The sequence below is a fragment of the Ranitomeya variabilis genome, chromosome 1 (genome assembly GCF_051348905.1).
Source record: "Ranitomeya variabilis isolate aRanVar5 chromosome 1, aRanVar5.hap1, whole genome shotgun sequence".
NCBI lineage: Eukaryota > Metazoa > Chordata > Amphibia > Anura > Dendrobatidae > Ranitomeya > Ranitomeya variabilis.
The window spans coordinates 322,147,240-322,164,870 of record NC_135232.1 but is presented as its reverse complement, the minus strand read 5'-3'; the positions used below and the strand labels follow the sequence as shown (position 1 = coordinate 322,164,870).

Here is a 17,631-nt window from a genome sequence, read left to right as displayed (position 1 = left end):
TAGGGCAAAAGCATAATGTGAACAGGGCCTTAAAGATGTGTTGTGTGTAGATTCACACTACAACTCTCATACGCTGCTTTGAGTCAATACAGTACCTCTTAATGCCTCTAAATTTGTGTAGGGGCACCCTGAGGTTTCATCATGCCATGTTAAATGGCATACAATGTTACAGGTTTGTCATATGTTTGGACCCTTATTTGGTTTCTACATTAATAGAAAAAATGCTGCGTTTTTTTCTGATTCAGTTTCTTTCTTATACAAGGGTTGTAAATGGGTAAATTAGCAAGAGGCAGGGCTGTTTCTAATTCTGACCCTTCTTTTTAAATCTAACCAGCCCCAATATGTTAGAACTTGCTGATTTCTTCATATCTCATCACTTGGATACCAACTTATCCTAAGAATGGGCCATATGGATTGCCACTCATTGTCTATTGGACTGCTAGAGATAGCTAAGCATTTTACTTGGTTATCAAGCCAGTTCCATAGACACTGAATGGAGTTTTAGCATGCATCCATTCCATCAATGCATTTTAGAGCCTTAGGCTGTGTGCACACGTTACGGATTTTACGTGTTTTTTCGCTATAAAAACGCAATAAAACTGCGAAAAGAACGCTCACATTAAGCACCCTATTAAAAGAATGCATTCTGCATTTTGTATGCACATGATGTATTTTTTTCCTGAGCGGAAACGCATTCCGGAAAAAATGCAGCATGTTCATTAATTTGCGGAATCGCGGGGATTCCCCACACATGTGCTGTCTGTCACACGTCCCTCGCTGTCCGCTTCCCGCACTGACTGTGATTGCCGGCCGTAAAGTAAAAGCAGAGCACAGCGGTGACGTCACCGCTGTGCTGTGCCTTACGGCCGGCAATCACAGTCAGTGCGGGAAGCAGACGGCAAGGGATGTGTGACAGACAGCAGAAGGTGAGTATGTACTGTTTGTTTTTTTTACTTTTACAATGGTAACCAGGGTAAACATCGGGTTACTAAACGCGGCACTGCGCTTAGTAACACGATGTTTACCCTGGTTACCCGGGGACCTCGGCATCGTTGGTCGCTGGAGAGCTGTCTGTGTGACAGCTCTCCAGCGACCACACAGCGACGCTGCAGCGATCGGCATCGTTGTCGATATCGCTGCAGCGTCGCTTAGTGTGAAGGTACCTTAAGCCTTAGAATTGGTGGGAGTTCCAGCAATTGGATCCTCAGTGCTTAGCTACAAATCAATTTTCCATGCTGAGTTGGGAATAAATATTTCAATGTCATTATTTCATCAAATCAAGCTCTTCAATATAATAAAGTCTAAATCCTGAATATGTGATAGTAACTCTTTATACCCTGATTTATATTTATAATATATATATATATATATATATATATATATATATATATATATATATATATATATATATATATATATATATATATATAGTATACAGTATTTATACTTAGTTTAGTTTAGCTTACCAGAATCTGACCAATTACCCCAATTGCTTTTTCTGTGTACAGAAATGTTTGATCCTTAACTATTGTAGGGTATATTTTAACAAATTCAATTCTATATTTCACAGGACATTAATTCACAACCTTTTTAATCATGCTAGAACTCCCTTGAAATATTTTCTCATTCTAATGAACATCCAGTTAAGATCAATCACTTTTTTGCACAGGAAAAAAACACAGAATCTTATAATACAGAACAACTATCATAGTCCTATTATACTGGTGTATAAGAAACATTGGACTGGAAATACCAGAAATACCAATGAGCATTGCATGTATCTCAGCACCACCAGAAATATGAGGACCTGAAAATCCTTTATTCTATGTCTATAAAATAAAGATTTTGGCTAGCGAATATGATTGTGAAAATCTGTGCTAGAGAATCGTAGACTAATTTTAAGCTTCACTCTCAACATCAGTGGTTGTAGTGTGGGTTAACTAGCATGTTGCTACATCTTTTCTTTTAAAGCAGGAATATTATTTTATTATTTATTTAGCGGCCTTGGGCTTGATCTCGAGTCATGGCGACTTAATGGATGAATGATCTGTAGAAAGATTGATCTTTTGCAAGCCTAGATAGGTCCACTAGGTTTTCTCCCCCACTATCTTTATAGTATCAAGCCAACGGGTTGCTGGTCTTCATCCCAGGCTTGTTCCTTTTTTTCTTTCAACCCTGTTCTTCTCCAGTGATTGCTTTATTCGTATGATCTGTCCAAAGTAGGCAAGTCATAGCTTGGTAATTCTTGTTTCGAGTTACATGTCTGGCTTGATTTGTTTCAAAATTGATTTGTTTGTACTTCTTGCCATCAACAGGAATAGATGGCAAAAATACATCTTGTATTCAAATTGCTGATATAAAAAAACTTTGATATATGTACATCAGTGGCAGTTACAGATATTTCTTCATAGTAACCTCTGGACAGTAGACTTTATTAAGTCTTGGAAAGTCATCTCTGATGCTTCCTGCGTTCATTCTTTTTTCCTTGATTGTTTTGGGTGCCAGCACCGTGATGGCAGTATTCACGAACTCTTTCATTATTGTCGTCACTCTTATTGACAACGCCAAGTCTAAGAATCTCAGTTCATCTGATCTTATTGTGGTGACTCTTTGCACGTCCAACATCTTCTTTCAGCTTTTCATGCTAATGAATGACTACGCGAGCTTCCTATTTTTCGATGTTTACTATACAGATGAAGTCTACATTTCATTCACCGTCCTGCTCATTCTACCAATCTATTGCAGCTTCTGGTTCACAGTTTGCCTGTCAGTCAATTATTACTTACAGATTGTTATAGCCACTCATCCATTTTTAATAAGACTGAAACTTGCAGCTGCTCAGTTAATTCCACAACTGATAATGGCCTCAGTTTTTATATCATTTGCTACAGGCCTTCCAGCAGCCTGGACTTTCTACCATGATCCCACAAATTTTAATAAAACGACTAATGAGAGTTTTGAAATCTCTGTTCTTAGCCAAAATGTTATATATATGATACCCAGTAATCTCATAAGTTGTTCTCTTCCATTAATTTTGGTAGGCATCGCCAATGGTCTGATCATAAAGTCACTTATCGCACATAATTCTGACCGGAAAGTAAAAGGAGAGCCCAGTGCTCGTGCAGAAGGTCGATTACGAGCAGCAAGGACAATAAGTTGTCTTCTCTTCTTATACATGTCTTTTTATATATCACAAATACTTCTCTTTTTAGAAGCATTTCCCCTAAGTAGCCCAGGATTTTGTACCTGTTTGATGATAATCTATATCTATTCACCAGCTCAGTCAGTTGTTCTCATTTTTGGAAGTCCAAAATTAAGACAAGTATATTTGAGTTTATTCCATTGTATGGGAGGTAACAGTGAAGACCAAGCAAAGACGCCAACGGTTCTATTTATCAAGCTGAGAACACAGAAAACTGAATCTGAATAACTGTATCAGCAGAGTGAATGACGAACATTAATTGTGCATTGTTTAATTTGCCCGTGGGCATTGCATATACGCTGGTTGCAGATGGGCTGTAACGTTTGAATATTTTTATTTTTGCATAATATTTTGTTACTTCAATATTATATTTTAATTACCATGATGACATATGAATACGTTTTAAATTACTTTGATTTTTACTCACTTTTCTGTTATGATTTCTGCAAATAAGGAACAGCAATTAGGTTCCAAAGATTTGTCACCATTATCAACTGCCAGTTTCCAAACTTTCAGGCACAACCTTCAAGTCTCTGCAGATTTCCATTTTTCGTCACGTTAAATTTATGAAAGAAATTATGTCACATATTAAAAATGTTATTTCTAGTATTATTGTGCCATTAAGTGGATGTCTACTTTTGGGATGAATTTTATTTTCCTACATAAATACATGTATTTGTGAATAAAAATCTTTTTAGGATTTGGGTTTTATAAAAAAAAAAACTTTGCACCTTTTGCATTTGCACTGTCGATTGTAGCCTGCAGAAACTGTAAACTAAGAATCCGTCAGTGACGTTTGTAACTCTTTTATCAGTCTTTTTCTGAGCTTTTCTCTGCTGATCAAAGATGAATGTGTAGAGTAACCAAGAGCCAGTATACTGTGTGTACAATTATTAGGCAATTTACGTATATTTTCATGGTTAATTTATTATTGAACAACTACATTGCTGTTTGCCAATCCAATTCTGCTCAGATCACGTCGACAGAGCAGCAGCTTCATTTTCACTCTGCTCTGTTGATGGGGCGTGACAGCCAATGTCGTGCTGATTGATAGCCATCTCCCTGCTCTTTAAGTGTGGGGAATCAGCTGTCAATCATCATAACATCGGCTGTCACGTCTCATTGACCAAAGCAGTCTGAAAGAGGAAGAGTTGCTCTGTGTTGACTTGAAGCAGCAGAATCACCAGCAGGAGAGGTCTATGACTGCTCAGAGTTGGTGCCAGGAAGAACAGGCAGGTAATTAGCAACTACCTGCCTTTTAGTTTTTAAGCCCATAGTAAAAAAAAAAACAAATAAAATAGTCCTGGACAACCTCTTTAAGAAAGTAAACATGAAGTTTTGTCTTTCTTTGGAGAATAGCTATGTGTACATAATTATTAGGCAATTATTAGTGCGCAGAATTATAGTGCAACTAAATGAAAATTTTCCAATCTTAATTGTTTATTTTCATCTGTTAAAGTAAGAATAATAACCAAACAACTCAAAATGTACAAAAATACATTTCTAACATGTGAAAAAATCTCAGTGACTAATTTAGTCACCTTCTTGACTTTTGGATATGGGACGGACCCCCACTCCATCTTAAAACAACAATTACTACAGTAAACCCAGGCATTAGAATAAATACACACAACACATTATTTTGGTTGTCAAAATGGCCACAGCTTTATTTAAATCACAGGATTAAAGCATTCACAAGTACTGTGATACCCCCAGCTGTCTGACATATAGCACCAGGACAGACAGCCATAAAGGGGTGGCACGCACTGCCTTGCCATTCAAGCATGGCCAGTAAACTTTCAGGGCACCAATGACCCTATTATCCTCACTCCTGTGCTTAACCACTGTGCCCGCCCCTGATTGACGTTACCATTACAACATCCTTGAGGCTGGCCACCAAAGCCGAGCCTGTTCCCCATGAGGTTTTTTTCCTCCTCTATTAGTTAAAATAAGTCCAACTTACCTTGTTGGCAACTTCCACCTGACTCCTAAACCGCAAAGCTGTGACGGGTTATAAATTCCAAGTCACCTTTGACACTTTTTTATAAATCACTTTTGTAAACTTATAAACTAAAAGTCCCTGCAAAAGCCTTAAGGGGACTAATCTTGGCAAACCTCTGACAAAGAGTCATCCTACAGAGCTCAGGAGAGGAAGAACCTCTGTCGAGGAAACCTCTAGAGAATCGTGGCTGAAAGATTGCCCTTCCCTTGGGCTTAGAAGGTTCGTGCCAATGTTAACTCTTTATGTGGCACCCCAGGACTTCGGTTGCCACAGTGGCATTGGGAGTAATGTCATGCCTGGAAGCAAGGAGGGGTCCTCTTACCAGGTGTCAGTAGGAGAGAAGTAGAGTGGAGCTGTGATTAAACTCGCCCCAGAGCTGAGCGCCAGGAACCGGATACTGGAGTCCGTTGTTGCATGGGTACTGAAGTCACGGCAGCTAAATCTGGAGGGCAGGGGACTGCAGGTCTCCTGGCTCGATCTAATACCCGGTGGCACAGCAGCATACCAAAGCCTGGAGCCGACACAAAGGAGTGGCACCTGTGATAGGCTCGAGCTGCCTGCCATGCAGGCAACGGTGAGTTTTTAAAAAACAGAGAGAGACAGTTAGCAGGGGGGTGAGCTGTTAGGCAGCAAGGAAAAAGGGAGGACAGCACAGAAGTAGGTCTCCGTACCTACCTGGACAGGTGTATCCAAAAATTGCTTCTAGGCTGCCCGGCTCTCCATTACGATCTGTTATCAGTACCCCGGTCTGTACTATCAACCATCAAGTAAAGGAAAAGAAAACTACAGCCTTTGTGTCATTCAGTGATTTCTTGCTCCCTGAGACCTGTGCCACAAGGTACACGAAGCCTGACATAAACGGGATCGGTAGCCCTGGGGCCCAGCTCCACCTGTGGGGAGCAGAACCATCCCAGCTGTGTCACCATCAGCCCCAGCGGTCTCCTTTAGCAGCATTGGCCATCCATTGCCGAACACCACAGGTGGCGTCCCATTAAATCCCATATACATATTCCCCATTTTACGGCACAGCCAGGGCCGACCCGGTTCTGAGTACCCCACGGCCCTGGTGGGCATGTCATTTGTAGTCATGAAAAAAGTGGACCCTGTAATAGATATACAATAGCAAATTCAAAACAAAAAAATACAATAAAGCATTCATGATTATACAAGTAATAATTAAAAGTTTTAGGACCGTGATTATAACAGGGCGGGAGGTTGGGTGATGTCTTCTCCATTTCAACAGGTGAAAGAAAGAGGTAGAAAGACAAATTTACCTCCTCTATATAGACCCCTACCCCCCTGACAGAGAGAGACCAGCCCCCACCCTCCTCACAGAATGAGACAGATTTACCTCACCTATACAAGCCAACCCTCCTCACAGTGATACAGAAGGCGCAAACATATCCTTCAGTCTTAAAGCAACATCACTCTTGCTTAAAATCTACACCGCTATATACACAAAACTTCAAGAGTTAAAGGTCCACCCTTCCCAAAGTCATGCCCTCCTCCGCCTATTGCTCCGATGGTTTCTTTTCACTAGCTACGCTTTGCACATTTACACTACAGCCACAGGTCTATCAAAGGCAAGCAGCTGCAGAGTAAGTACTCGGGTGAAATGATTCAGGAGGGGCATAACTTACAAGGGCCAGAATTGAGGGACATTATTACAATACAGGGGCCAGAATTGAGGGGCTTAATTTATTGGGGATACAATTAAGGGGCATTAATACAATATGAGCCACATAGGGTGAACTAATTTATTGGGGCCAGAATTGGGGGACATTATTACACTATGAATGCCACGTATGGGGGCATATTTTATGAGGGACAAAATTGGGTGACATAGAGGGACATTATTATTGTATGGTGGCAAGAATTGGTTGACATCAATAATATATGGGGGCTGCATAGGGGGCAATATTAATTAATGGGGGCCAGAATTGGGGTACATTCCTGATGTTTGAGGGCCACATGTAGGGCATTGTTAATGTACTGTACAACCAAAATGCTTCTGTGTGATGTGCAATATGTTAGCATTTGGGACCCCAGTTTAAAGTTTTGCCTAGGGCCCCACTTTGCCTAAAACCAGCCCTGCCTGTGGCACAAGGACAATGTCATTCACAATGAGTTTTTAGAACACTGGATGAAGGTAAATATTTTTGGCAACAGGCAGCCCTTCATCTGCTGTGGCAATCTATGGACTGAGACTGACAGTCCAGGAGGGTGAGAGCGAGGACGGATCTAATGCTCGTCTGTGGAGAAGAACTTCTATGTAGATAATGGGCTTAAGTCTCCGCCCACTAAGTGAAGAAGCAATTGATCTGTTCTCTATAACACAGGAAATGCTATCTGCAGCAAACCAACCAATTTCCAACACCCAGGAGGTAATGGAGGCATTTCCATCTGAGGACCTTGCAATAAGCTTAACCCCTTCATGACCTTGGGATTTTCCCTTTTTCCGTGTTCGTTTTTCGCTCCCCTCCTTCCCAGAGCCATAACTTTTTTATTTTTCAGTCAATATGGCCATGTGAGGGCTTATTTTTTTGCTGGACGAGGTGTACTTTTGAACGACATCATTGGTTTTACCATGTCGTGTACTAGAAAACGGGAAAAATATTCCAAGTGCGGTGAAATTGCAAAAAAGTGCAATCTCACACTTGTTTTTTTGTTTGCCTTTTTTGCTAGGTTCACTAAATGCTAAAACTGACCTGCCATTATGATTCTCCAGGTCATTATGAGTTCATAGAAACCAAACATGACTAGGTTACGTTTTATCTAAGTGGTGAAAAAAAAATCCAAACTTTGCTAAATAAAAAAAAAATTGCGCCATTTTCCGATACCCGTAGCGTCTCCATTTTTCATGATCTGGGGTTGATTGAGGGCTTATTTTTTGCGTTCCAAGCTGATGTTTTTATTGATACCACTTATGTGCAGATACATTCTTTTGATCGCCAGTTATTGCATTTTAATGCAATGTCGCGACGACCAAAAAAAGTAATTCTGGCGTTTCAAATTTTTTTCTCGCTACGCTGTTTAGCGATCAGGTTAATACTTTTTTTTATTGATAGATCGGGCGATTCTGAAAGCGGCGATATCAAATATGTGTAGGTTTGATTTTTTTTTTATTGTTTTATTTTTAATTGGGCGAAAGGGGGGTGATTTAAACTTTTAGATTTTTTTTATTTTTTTCACATTTTTTTTTACTTTTTTTTAAACTTTTGCCATGCTTCAATAGCCTCCATGGGAGGATAGAAGCTGGCACAACTCGATCGCCTCTGCTACATAGCAGCAATCATCAGATCGCTGCTATGCAGCAGAAATGCAGGTGTGCTATGAGCGCCGACCACAGGGTGGTGCTCACAGCTAGCGGGGATCAGTAACCATAGAGGTCTCAAGGACCTCTATAGTTACAATGCAGAAGCATCGCTGACCCCCGATCATGTGACGGGGGTCGGCGATGCGCGCATTTCCGGCCGCACGGCCGGAAGCGGTAGTTAAATGCCGCTGTCTGCGTTTGACAGCGGCATTTAACTAGTTAATAGCTACGGGTGAATCGCAATTTCACCCACCGCTATTGCAGGCACATGTCAGCTGTTCAAAACAGCTGACATGTCCCGGTTTTGATGCGGGCTCACCGCCGGAGCCCGCATCAAAGCGGGGCTTCTGACCTCGGACATACTATTCCGTCCGAGGTCAGAAAGGGGTTAATGGACCTATATCTGGGCTCTGATGTTTGCTTATGCAAAGCAGCCTTGGTCTGCTTTAGGACATTAAACAGGACTCGTTCACATTCTAGGTGTCAATCTGCGATAAACCCTTCACCAAATGAAGAGTCTTATCTTTTTTTTTTTAACACTTAACAGCATTTATGATCCTCCACAATGTCTGTCTGCTATTTCATCCTTCTTCTCTGCTAGATTTCTAAAACTTAATATGGACAAAACAGAATTCATCATCTTTCCCCATCTCACTTGACTCCCCCAACAGACCTATTAATTAAAGTAAATGGCTGCCCACTCTCCCCAGTCCCACAAGCTTGCTGCCTCGGGGTTATGCTTGACATTGATCTTTCCTTGAAACCACATATCCAAGCCCTTTTCACTTCCTGCTGACTCCAACTCAAAAATATTTCCCGAAACCGTGCATTCCTCAATCAAGAATCTGCAAAAACCCTAGTCCATGCCCTCATCATTTCCCGCCTTGACTACTGCAACCTCCTGCTCTATGGCCTCCCCTCTAGCACTCTTGCACCCATCCATTCTATTCTAATCTCTGCTGCCCAACTAATCCACCTGTCCCCCCGCTATTCCCCAGCCTCTCCCCTCTGTCAATCCCTGCACTGGCTTCCCATTACCCAAGGACTCCAGTTCAAAACCCTAACCATGACATACAAAGCCATCCACAACCTGTCTTCTCCATACATCTGTGACCTCGTCTCCCGGTACTTATCTGCACGCAACCTCCGATCCTCACAAAATCTCCTTCTCTACTCTCCTCTTATCTTCTCTTCCCACAATCGCATACAAGATTTCTCCCGTGCATCCCCCATGCTCTGGAGTTCTCTACCCCAACACATCAGACTCTCACCTACCGTGGAAACCTTCAAAAAGAACCTGAAGACCTACCTCTTCTGACAAGCCTACAACCTGCAGTGACCACCGATAGACCAAACCGCTGTACGACCAGCTCTATCCTTGCCTACTGTATTCTCACCCATTCCTTGTAGATTGTGAGCCCTCGCGGGCAGGGTCCTCTCTCCTTATGTACCAGTCGTGACTTGTATTGATTAAGATTATTGTACTTGTCTTTTATTATGTATACCCCTCCTCACATGTAAAGCGCTATGGAATAAATGGCGCTATAATAATAAATAATAATAATCCTCTGGGTTTTATAGCACCCATTACCATTCAAGACCACATACTGTTTAGACTGTTGACCACTAAGAACACAGATTGGGACACTCCGCTACCATCCCAGAATCAACAAAGGTGGGAGACATGGAATAAGACTCTGAAGGTCTAAGAACATCTCCAAGTCCCACGTTGTTATTCCTTACTGTCCCCTTACCCATCAGACAAGAAGTCCACATTTTCTCTGACGCATCTACACTGGCCATACCTGCAGTAGCCTACCTGAAGACCTCAGAAGCCAACAACAAGGTACATTGTGGATTGGATTGGTAAGGACAAACTCACTGTAAAACCTCATCACACTGTACCAAGGCTTGAACTTTGTGCTGCTGTACTAGTATTGGAAATCATATATACCAAAGAAATGGAGTACAGAAGCACCACCAAAAAGATATAAAATACAATGATTTTATTAATACAATAGCACACAAATATATCAAGTTATCATAAATTATGACACAAAGAGAAAAAAAGGTTAGGAGACATGCCGAAACAGCAGAGAGAGGGTGGACATCTGAGTCACCGAGGTTTAATGGGATCATATATCAGAAAACACATGCAGTCAAATAACAATGGTGCATGAAAGTAAAAAAGACTAGTGAGTGACTAATCAAAAAGAACACATATGCATACATCACCAGTCACATAGTCAAATGATTAGCCCAGCTTACCCATCATAGATGGTAGAGTCCACACGTTCCCCTGCTGGCTCCTTTGATGCACGTTTCACATTACTGCTTTCTAAAAAAGGGAGTGCATTGTGTCATGTCTCAAGAGTTTAAATAGTAATGCGGCCAGAGGTGCCGGTACAAGCGGCGTACACGTCACGGACGTCAAGCGCCAGAAGTGTCCCCTTCCCCCAGGGCCGTCTACACTCTGTGCACATGTGGGCATGAAAGGGGCCAGCAAGGGGACATGTGGACACTGCTTCTGCCAAAGGAGGATATCACCTGACACAGCTCATGGCGGGAGGCATACCTACACATATCTCCAGCTGTGTCAGAGCTTCAAACTTTCACAACTTGGATTGTTGGGTTGGTGGAAGAGTTTGAATGTCGGGGCCTCCCCAATCAGAAGATTTGTTCCCAATTGAACTTGGATTATCTTATTGTCATGGACTACAGTCCAACAACAGTAAAATAGGACAGTTGTTTGTAGTTTCATTGTTGCATGTTTGTATGTTTATTTTTTTTATCTTTCACGTCACAGATCTATGGTAGACATCATAGAAGGACATTATGCCAAGATTGGATCATTGTGAAATCTAAAGATTTCAGACGGGGAGTGTCTTGTCCCACGAGTTAAGAATAATACAGACAGTATTGTACTGTCGTTATATTGTGCTGTTTCATTGCTTTGCAATAAGGATTGCCCCTCTTTAGAAGTTTGTCCTTCCTCTCTCCCTGTCTCTCCCTCTAGCTCTGATGTAGCTCTGATGTCAGTAACGCCTCCATTCTTCTTCATTTTTCTTCCTCAATCACTGTCTGGCATCCATCTTAGAAGCTCAATTGTCACATCTCTTGTTTGGAAAAGTCTTTTTACCTTACTGTATGTGTGCATAACTACAGGAAATCAACTGGAAAATAAATCTTCTGGAATCTTCCTATGTGCCTCCTGCAGTTGAGATCAAGTTATCTGATGATATAGCTACAATTGAAACCAAAAGTTTACATACACTATATAAAAAGACACGTATGTACAGTATGTTTTTCTCAATATCTGACATGAAATCAGAATAAACCTTTCCCGGTTTAGGTCAAATAGGAGTACCATAATTTTTGTCCTTGGGCTGATATTCACATGTCGGACCAAAGCATGTTCATCTCTGGGACACTGAACCCGTCTCCTTCCTGAGCGGTATGATGGATGGACAGTCTCATCTTGTTTGTTCTTGCATATAATTGTTTGTACAGATGAATGAGACACCGTCAGGTATCTTGAAATTGTACCCAAGGATGAGCCAGACTTGTGCAAGTCCATAATTCTCTTCCAGATATCTTGGCTGATTTCTTTAGACTTTCCTATGATACTACACAAAAAAGCAGTGTGTTTCGGGTTTGGATTAAAATACATCCACAGGTGTGTCTCTAATTAACTCAGAAGCTTCCAAACACATGACATCATCATATGGGCAGTCCAGAATTATTTAAAGGCATAGTAATCTTAGTGTATGTAAACTTTTGACTTTGCAATAAGTAATAAAAATACCTTAAAACATTCTCTCCCTCTCTCTCATTATTCTGTCATTTGTCAAATATTAATAATTATGGAAATCCTAATTGACCTAAAAAGGGAAAGGTTTATCCTGATTTCATGTCAAATATTGAGAAAAACACGCATATGTGTCTTGTTATATAGTGTATATAAACTTCTGGTTTCAACTGTACGTGTAAGTACTGGTTCATAGAGGCAGCCTAGAAACGCTGTCTCAAGCGCCCTACACTTACAGCCTAGTTATGGAGTCATAATAATACATATATGCTCAGTAATATGTGACATAGGAGATTCTTAATTCTAAAGCACAACCTATATGTATATGTTTTCATTTTTGTAATTGCAGCTTACTGCAAGAAAGTTAGTTCAGCAGCAGACAACCTCCGACGTTTTACATTTCCTATATACACTATCTTTATTGTGTACTCCCCTTCCTGTTTTGTGGCATGAATTTTGTGAATTTCCTAAACAGAACAATGCAACTGGAGGAGTAACAAAGGGAGAGGACTTCTTTACTAGCAATTTAATGGATGCAAAAATACATGTCCATTTCATAGTAAGAATAAACGACTATTAAAAGCAATTGACACTTGTGATGGTGTGATACGCTATGTGGGTATCATTTTGTGTATATTTCTATTTTACTTATTTTCATGGTGTTGAGTTGTTATTTGCCATCTGATATTCTCCCCACAGTTCTGTATTGTTATCTCTCCACAGAGTCAGTGAATAATGTTGTTTGTTAATATGCTAATGACATGTTGACCTAGCTTGTTGTAAACAATGAGCCCCTGCGACCCACCCCCCTAACCTGTGAATGGGGAGGTGAGACACAGAGCAGTCTTGTTTGGAACTATGAAGTGAACACAGCACGTCAGAGAGAGAAAGAAGGGAATATGGACTGTTATCCTCTGTGCTGGATTGTTGGACTTTTATCCTGTTACTGAAATGCATTCGTGTTCTGGAATATTTTATCCTTTGTGTGATGGATCGTATATATGGACCTTTCGTGTTTTGCCTAAATAAAGGTATTGGAATTGTTCACTATTCTCTTGCTCTGTTGATTGCGTGATACCGGAGAAGGAACCTGTGACACTGACAACTGGTGGCAAGCAGCGGGATCAACAGAGCGTAACCTAATGGAGAACCACACACAGAGTGAGTACAGAAATTGGACTGTATCCAGTTTACAGGAGAGAGCCAGAGACCTGGGCCTGAACTACCAGGGACTGACTAAAGAGGCCTTAATCGATCTACTGGTGGGGGCTAGCCAGACCACCTACTCCCATATGTCTGAAGGACGAGCACTGGAGACGAGGACCCCCACCCCAAAAAGCCAGTGGGTGGTGTGGTACAAAGAAGAGATGGCGGTTCTGGGCCCAGGCGTCTCTCAGGAGTACAAGGAGGAGGCTGCCCACCGGGCACAGCGGAGACAAGAAGCAATGGAGCTTGAAAGAGGGAGTAACGCAATGTGGACTGTAAACCCAACGATCCGGGAGCCTGTACGGATCACCCGGACAGAGTTTAAGCCATTTGATGAGGCTTCCGGAGATGTGGAGGGGTGTTGTGAACTCTGTGTTCAGGCTCCCTCTTGTGGTCACTGGTGGTATGGTGTGACTTTTGCTTTGGGCTCCCCCTGGTGGCTTTGCCTGTTATCCTGCTGGTCTCTGGCTATCAGCTGGTTCGTTATCCTCTGGGAGGTACCTATATAGCTCTGTTTTACTTCCACTTGTTGCCGGCTGTCGATGTAATCAGTGCTACTCAGATTCCTTCTGACTACCTTGCTCCCAGTCCATCCAGGATAAGCTAAGTTTTGTTTGCTCATTTTTTGATCAGCAGTGTTTATCATGTTTTCTGTTCCAGCTTGCTAAAATGTAATTCCCTCGCTTGCTGGTTGCTCTAGTGGGCTGAGTTTCTCCCCACACACCGTTAGTTGGTGTGTGGGTTCTTGAAATCTCAGGATTGTTATTTTGTAAGGGTTTTTTATTGATCGCATAGACCCCTGCTCTATTTTCTGCTTTCTAGTACTAGTGGGCCTCTTTTGCTGAATCTGATTTCATCCCTATGTATGTGCCTTCTTCTTACTTCACCGTTAATATTTGTTGGGGGCTTCTATATCTTTGGGGATTATTTCTCTGGAGGCAAGCGAGGTCTTTCTTTCTCTTTAGGGGTAGCTAGTTCCTCAGGCTAGCTCGAGACGTCTAGGAATTTTTTAGGCACGTTCACCGGCTACCTCTAGTTGTTTTGGATAGGTTCAGATTTGCGATCAGTCCAGTTACCATCTCCCTAGAGCTCGTCCTTAGTTTAATCACTTGCTGATCTATTTGTGATCCTCAGCCACTAGGGATCATAACAGTACAGCTGGCCCGCAAAGTGTTAATTGCATGGCAGAAGCAGGAGAAAAGAAGCCTTGAGAATTTTTTTTTTTTTTTCTTGTTGCTGCCGTGTGTCTAGCTGCTGTGCTAGCTTCTCTCCTCCTCTTAATCTTGGTGTGGCTCTGAGTTCAGCCGCTGACATGGATGTCCAGAGCTTGGCTTCCAGTCTGGATCATCTTGCTGCTAGAGTTCAGAGTATTCAGGATTTTGTTGTTCACAGTCCTATGTCTGAGCCTAGGATACCTATTCCGGAGTTGTTTTCTGGAGATAGATCTAGGTTCCTAAATTTTAAGAACAATTGTAAGTTGTTTCTTTCTTTGAAACCTCGTTCCTCTGGTGATGCCGGTCAGCAAGTTAGGATTATTATTTCCTTTTTGCGTGGTGACCCTCAAGATTGGGCCTTCGCATTGGCGCCAGGGGATCCTGCATTGCTCAGTGTGGATGCGTTTTTTCTGGCCCTTGGATTGCTCTATGAGGAACCTAATCTTGAGAACCAGGCTGAAAAAGCGTTATTGGCCCTCTCGCAGGGGCAAGATGAAGCAGAGGTGTACTGCCAGAAATTTCGGAAATGGTCGGTGCTTACTCAGTGGAATGAGTGTGCCCTGGCTGCAAATTTCAGAGAAGGTCTTTCTGAAGCCATTAAGAATGTCATGGTGGGGTTCCCTACGCCTGCAGGTCTGAATGAGTCAATGACTCTGGCCATTCAGATTGATCGGCGGTTGCGGGAGCGCAAACCTGTGCACCATTTGGCAGTGTCTTCTGAACAGACACCTGAATCTATGCAATGTGACAGAATTCTGACCAGAAGTGAACGGCAAAATTATAGACGGCAAAATGGGTTGTGCTTTTACTGTGGTGACTCAGCTCATGTTATCTCAGCATGCTCTAAGCGCAAAAAAAAGGTTGATAAATCTGTCACCATTGGTACTTTACAGCCTAAGTTCATTTTGTCTGTTACACTGATTTGTTCCCTGTCATCTTACCCGTTTAATGCCTTTGTAGATTCAGGTGCTGCCCTGAGTCTGATGGATTGATCATTTGCCAGGCGCTGTGGTTTTGATTTGGAGCCTTTAAAATTCCCTATTCCACTAAGGGGAATTGACTCTACGCCATTGGCTACGAATAGACCTCAGTACTGGACACACAAGTGACCATGTGCATGACTCCTGTTCATCAGGAGGTGATTCGCTTTCTTGTATTGCATAATTTGCATGATGTTGTCGTGTTGGGTCTACCATGGTTGCAGACTCATAATCCAGTCCTGGATTGGAAAGCTATGTCTGTGTCAAGTTGGGGTTGTCAGGGAATTCATGGTGACGCTCCTGTGGTGTCAATTGCTTCGTCCACTCCTTCTGAAGTCCCTACGTTTTTGTCAGACTACCAGGATGTATTTGAGGAGCCCAAACTCAATTCTCTACCTCCTCATAGGGACTGTGATTGTGCTATAAATTTGATTCCTGGTAGTAAGTTTCCTAAGAGACGACTTTTCAATTTATCTGTGCCGGAGCATGCTGCCATGCGGAGTTATATAAAGGAGTCTTTGGAGAAGGGACATATTCGCCCGTCCTCTTCCCCTCTTGGTGCGGGATTCTTTTTTGTGGCTAAGAAGGATGGTTCCCTGAGACCTTGTATTGATTATCGCCTTTTGAATAAAATCACGGTCAAATTTCAGTATCCTTTGCCATTGTTAACTGATTTGTTTGCTCGCATTAGGGGGTCTAGTTGGTTCACCAAGATAGATCTTCGTGGTGCGTATAACCTTGTGCGTATAAAACAGGGTGATGAATGGAAAACTGCATTTAATACACCTGAAGGCCATTTTGAGTACCTGGTGATGCCTTTTGGACTTTCTAATGCTCCTTCAGTCTTTCAGTCCTTTATGCACGACATCTTCCGTGAATATCTGGATAAGTTTATGATTGTGTATCTGGATGATATTCTGTTTTTTTCGGATGATTGGGAGTCTCATGTTAAGCAGGTCAGGATGGTCTTTCAGGTCCTGCGTGACAATGCTTTATTTGTGAAGGGCTCAAAATGTCTTTTTGGAGTCCAGAAGATTTCTTTTTTGGGTTTCATTTTTTCTCCTTCTACTATTGAGATGGACCCAGTCAAGGTTCAGGCTATTCATGACTGGACGCAGCCTACATCGGTTAAGTCTTCAGAAGTTCTTGGGTTTTGCTAATTTTTACCGTCGCTTCATAGCTAATTTTTCTGGTGTTGTTAAGCCTTTGACGGATTTGACCAAGAAAGGTTCTGATGTGACTAATTGGTCCTCTGCGGCTGTGGAGGCCTTTCGGGAGCTGAAGCGCCGGTTTTCTTCGGCTCCGGTCTTATGTCAGCCAGATGTCTCACTTCCCTTCCAGGTGGAGGTTGATGCTTCCGAGATTGGAGCGGGGGCTGTTTTGTCGCAGAGAAGCTCCGATGACTCTGTGATGAAGCCATGTGCTTTCTTTTCAAGAAAGTTTTCGCCTGCCGAGCGGAATTATGATGTCGGTAATCGGGAGTTGTTGGCTATGAAGTGGGCATTTGAGGAGTGGCGACATTGGCTCGAGGGAGCTAAGCATCGTGTGGTGGTCTTGACTGATCACAAGAATTTGATTTATCTCGAGTCGGCCAAGCGGCTGAATCCCAGACAGGCTCGTTGGTCGTTGTTTTTCTCTCGTTTTGATTTCGTGGTTTCGTACCTGCCTGGTTCGAAGAATGTGAAGGCTGATGCTCTTTCTAGGAGTTTTGTGCCTGACTCTCCTGGAGATTCAGAGCCGGCTGGTATTCTTAGAGAAGGGATGATTTTGTCTGCCATCTCCCCAGATTTGCGACGTGTGCTGCAAGAGTTTCAGGCGGATAGACCTGATCGCTGTCCACCGGAGAGACTGTTTGTCCCGGATAGATGGACCAACAGAGTCATCTCCGAGGTTCATTCTTCGG

General features: G+C 42.3%; 1 protein-coding gene across 1 annotated transcript; it reads left to right on the top strand.

Annotated features, from left to right (window-relative positions):
- Positions 1-2,458: 2,458 nt before the first annotated feature.
- Positions 2,459-3,430, top strand: LOC143793974 (taste receptor type 2 member 40-like). The gene has a single exon (XM_077280892.1). It carries the CDS (start codon positions 2,459-2,461, stop codon positions 3,428-3,430), a length of 972 nt encoding a protein of 323 aa, XP_077137007.1.
- The last annotated feature ends 14,201 nt before the right edge of the window (positions 3,431-17,631 follow it).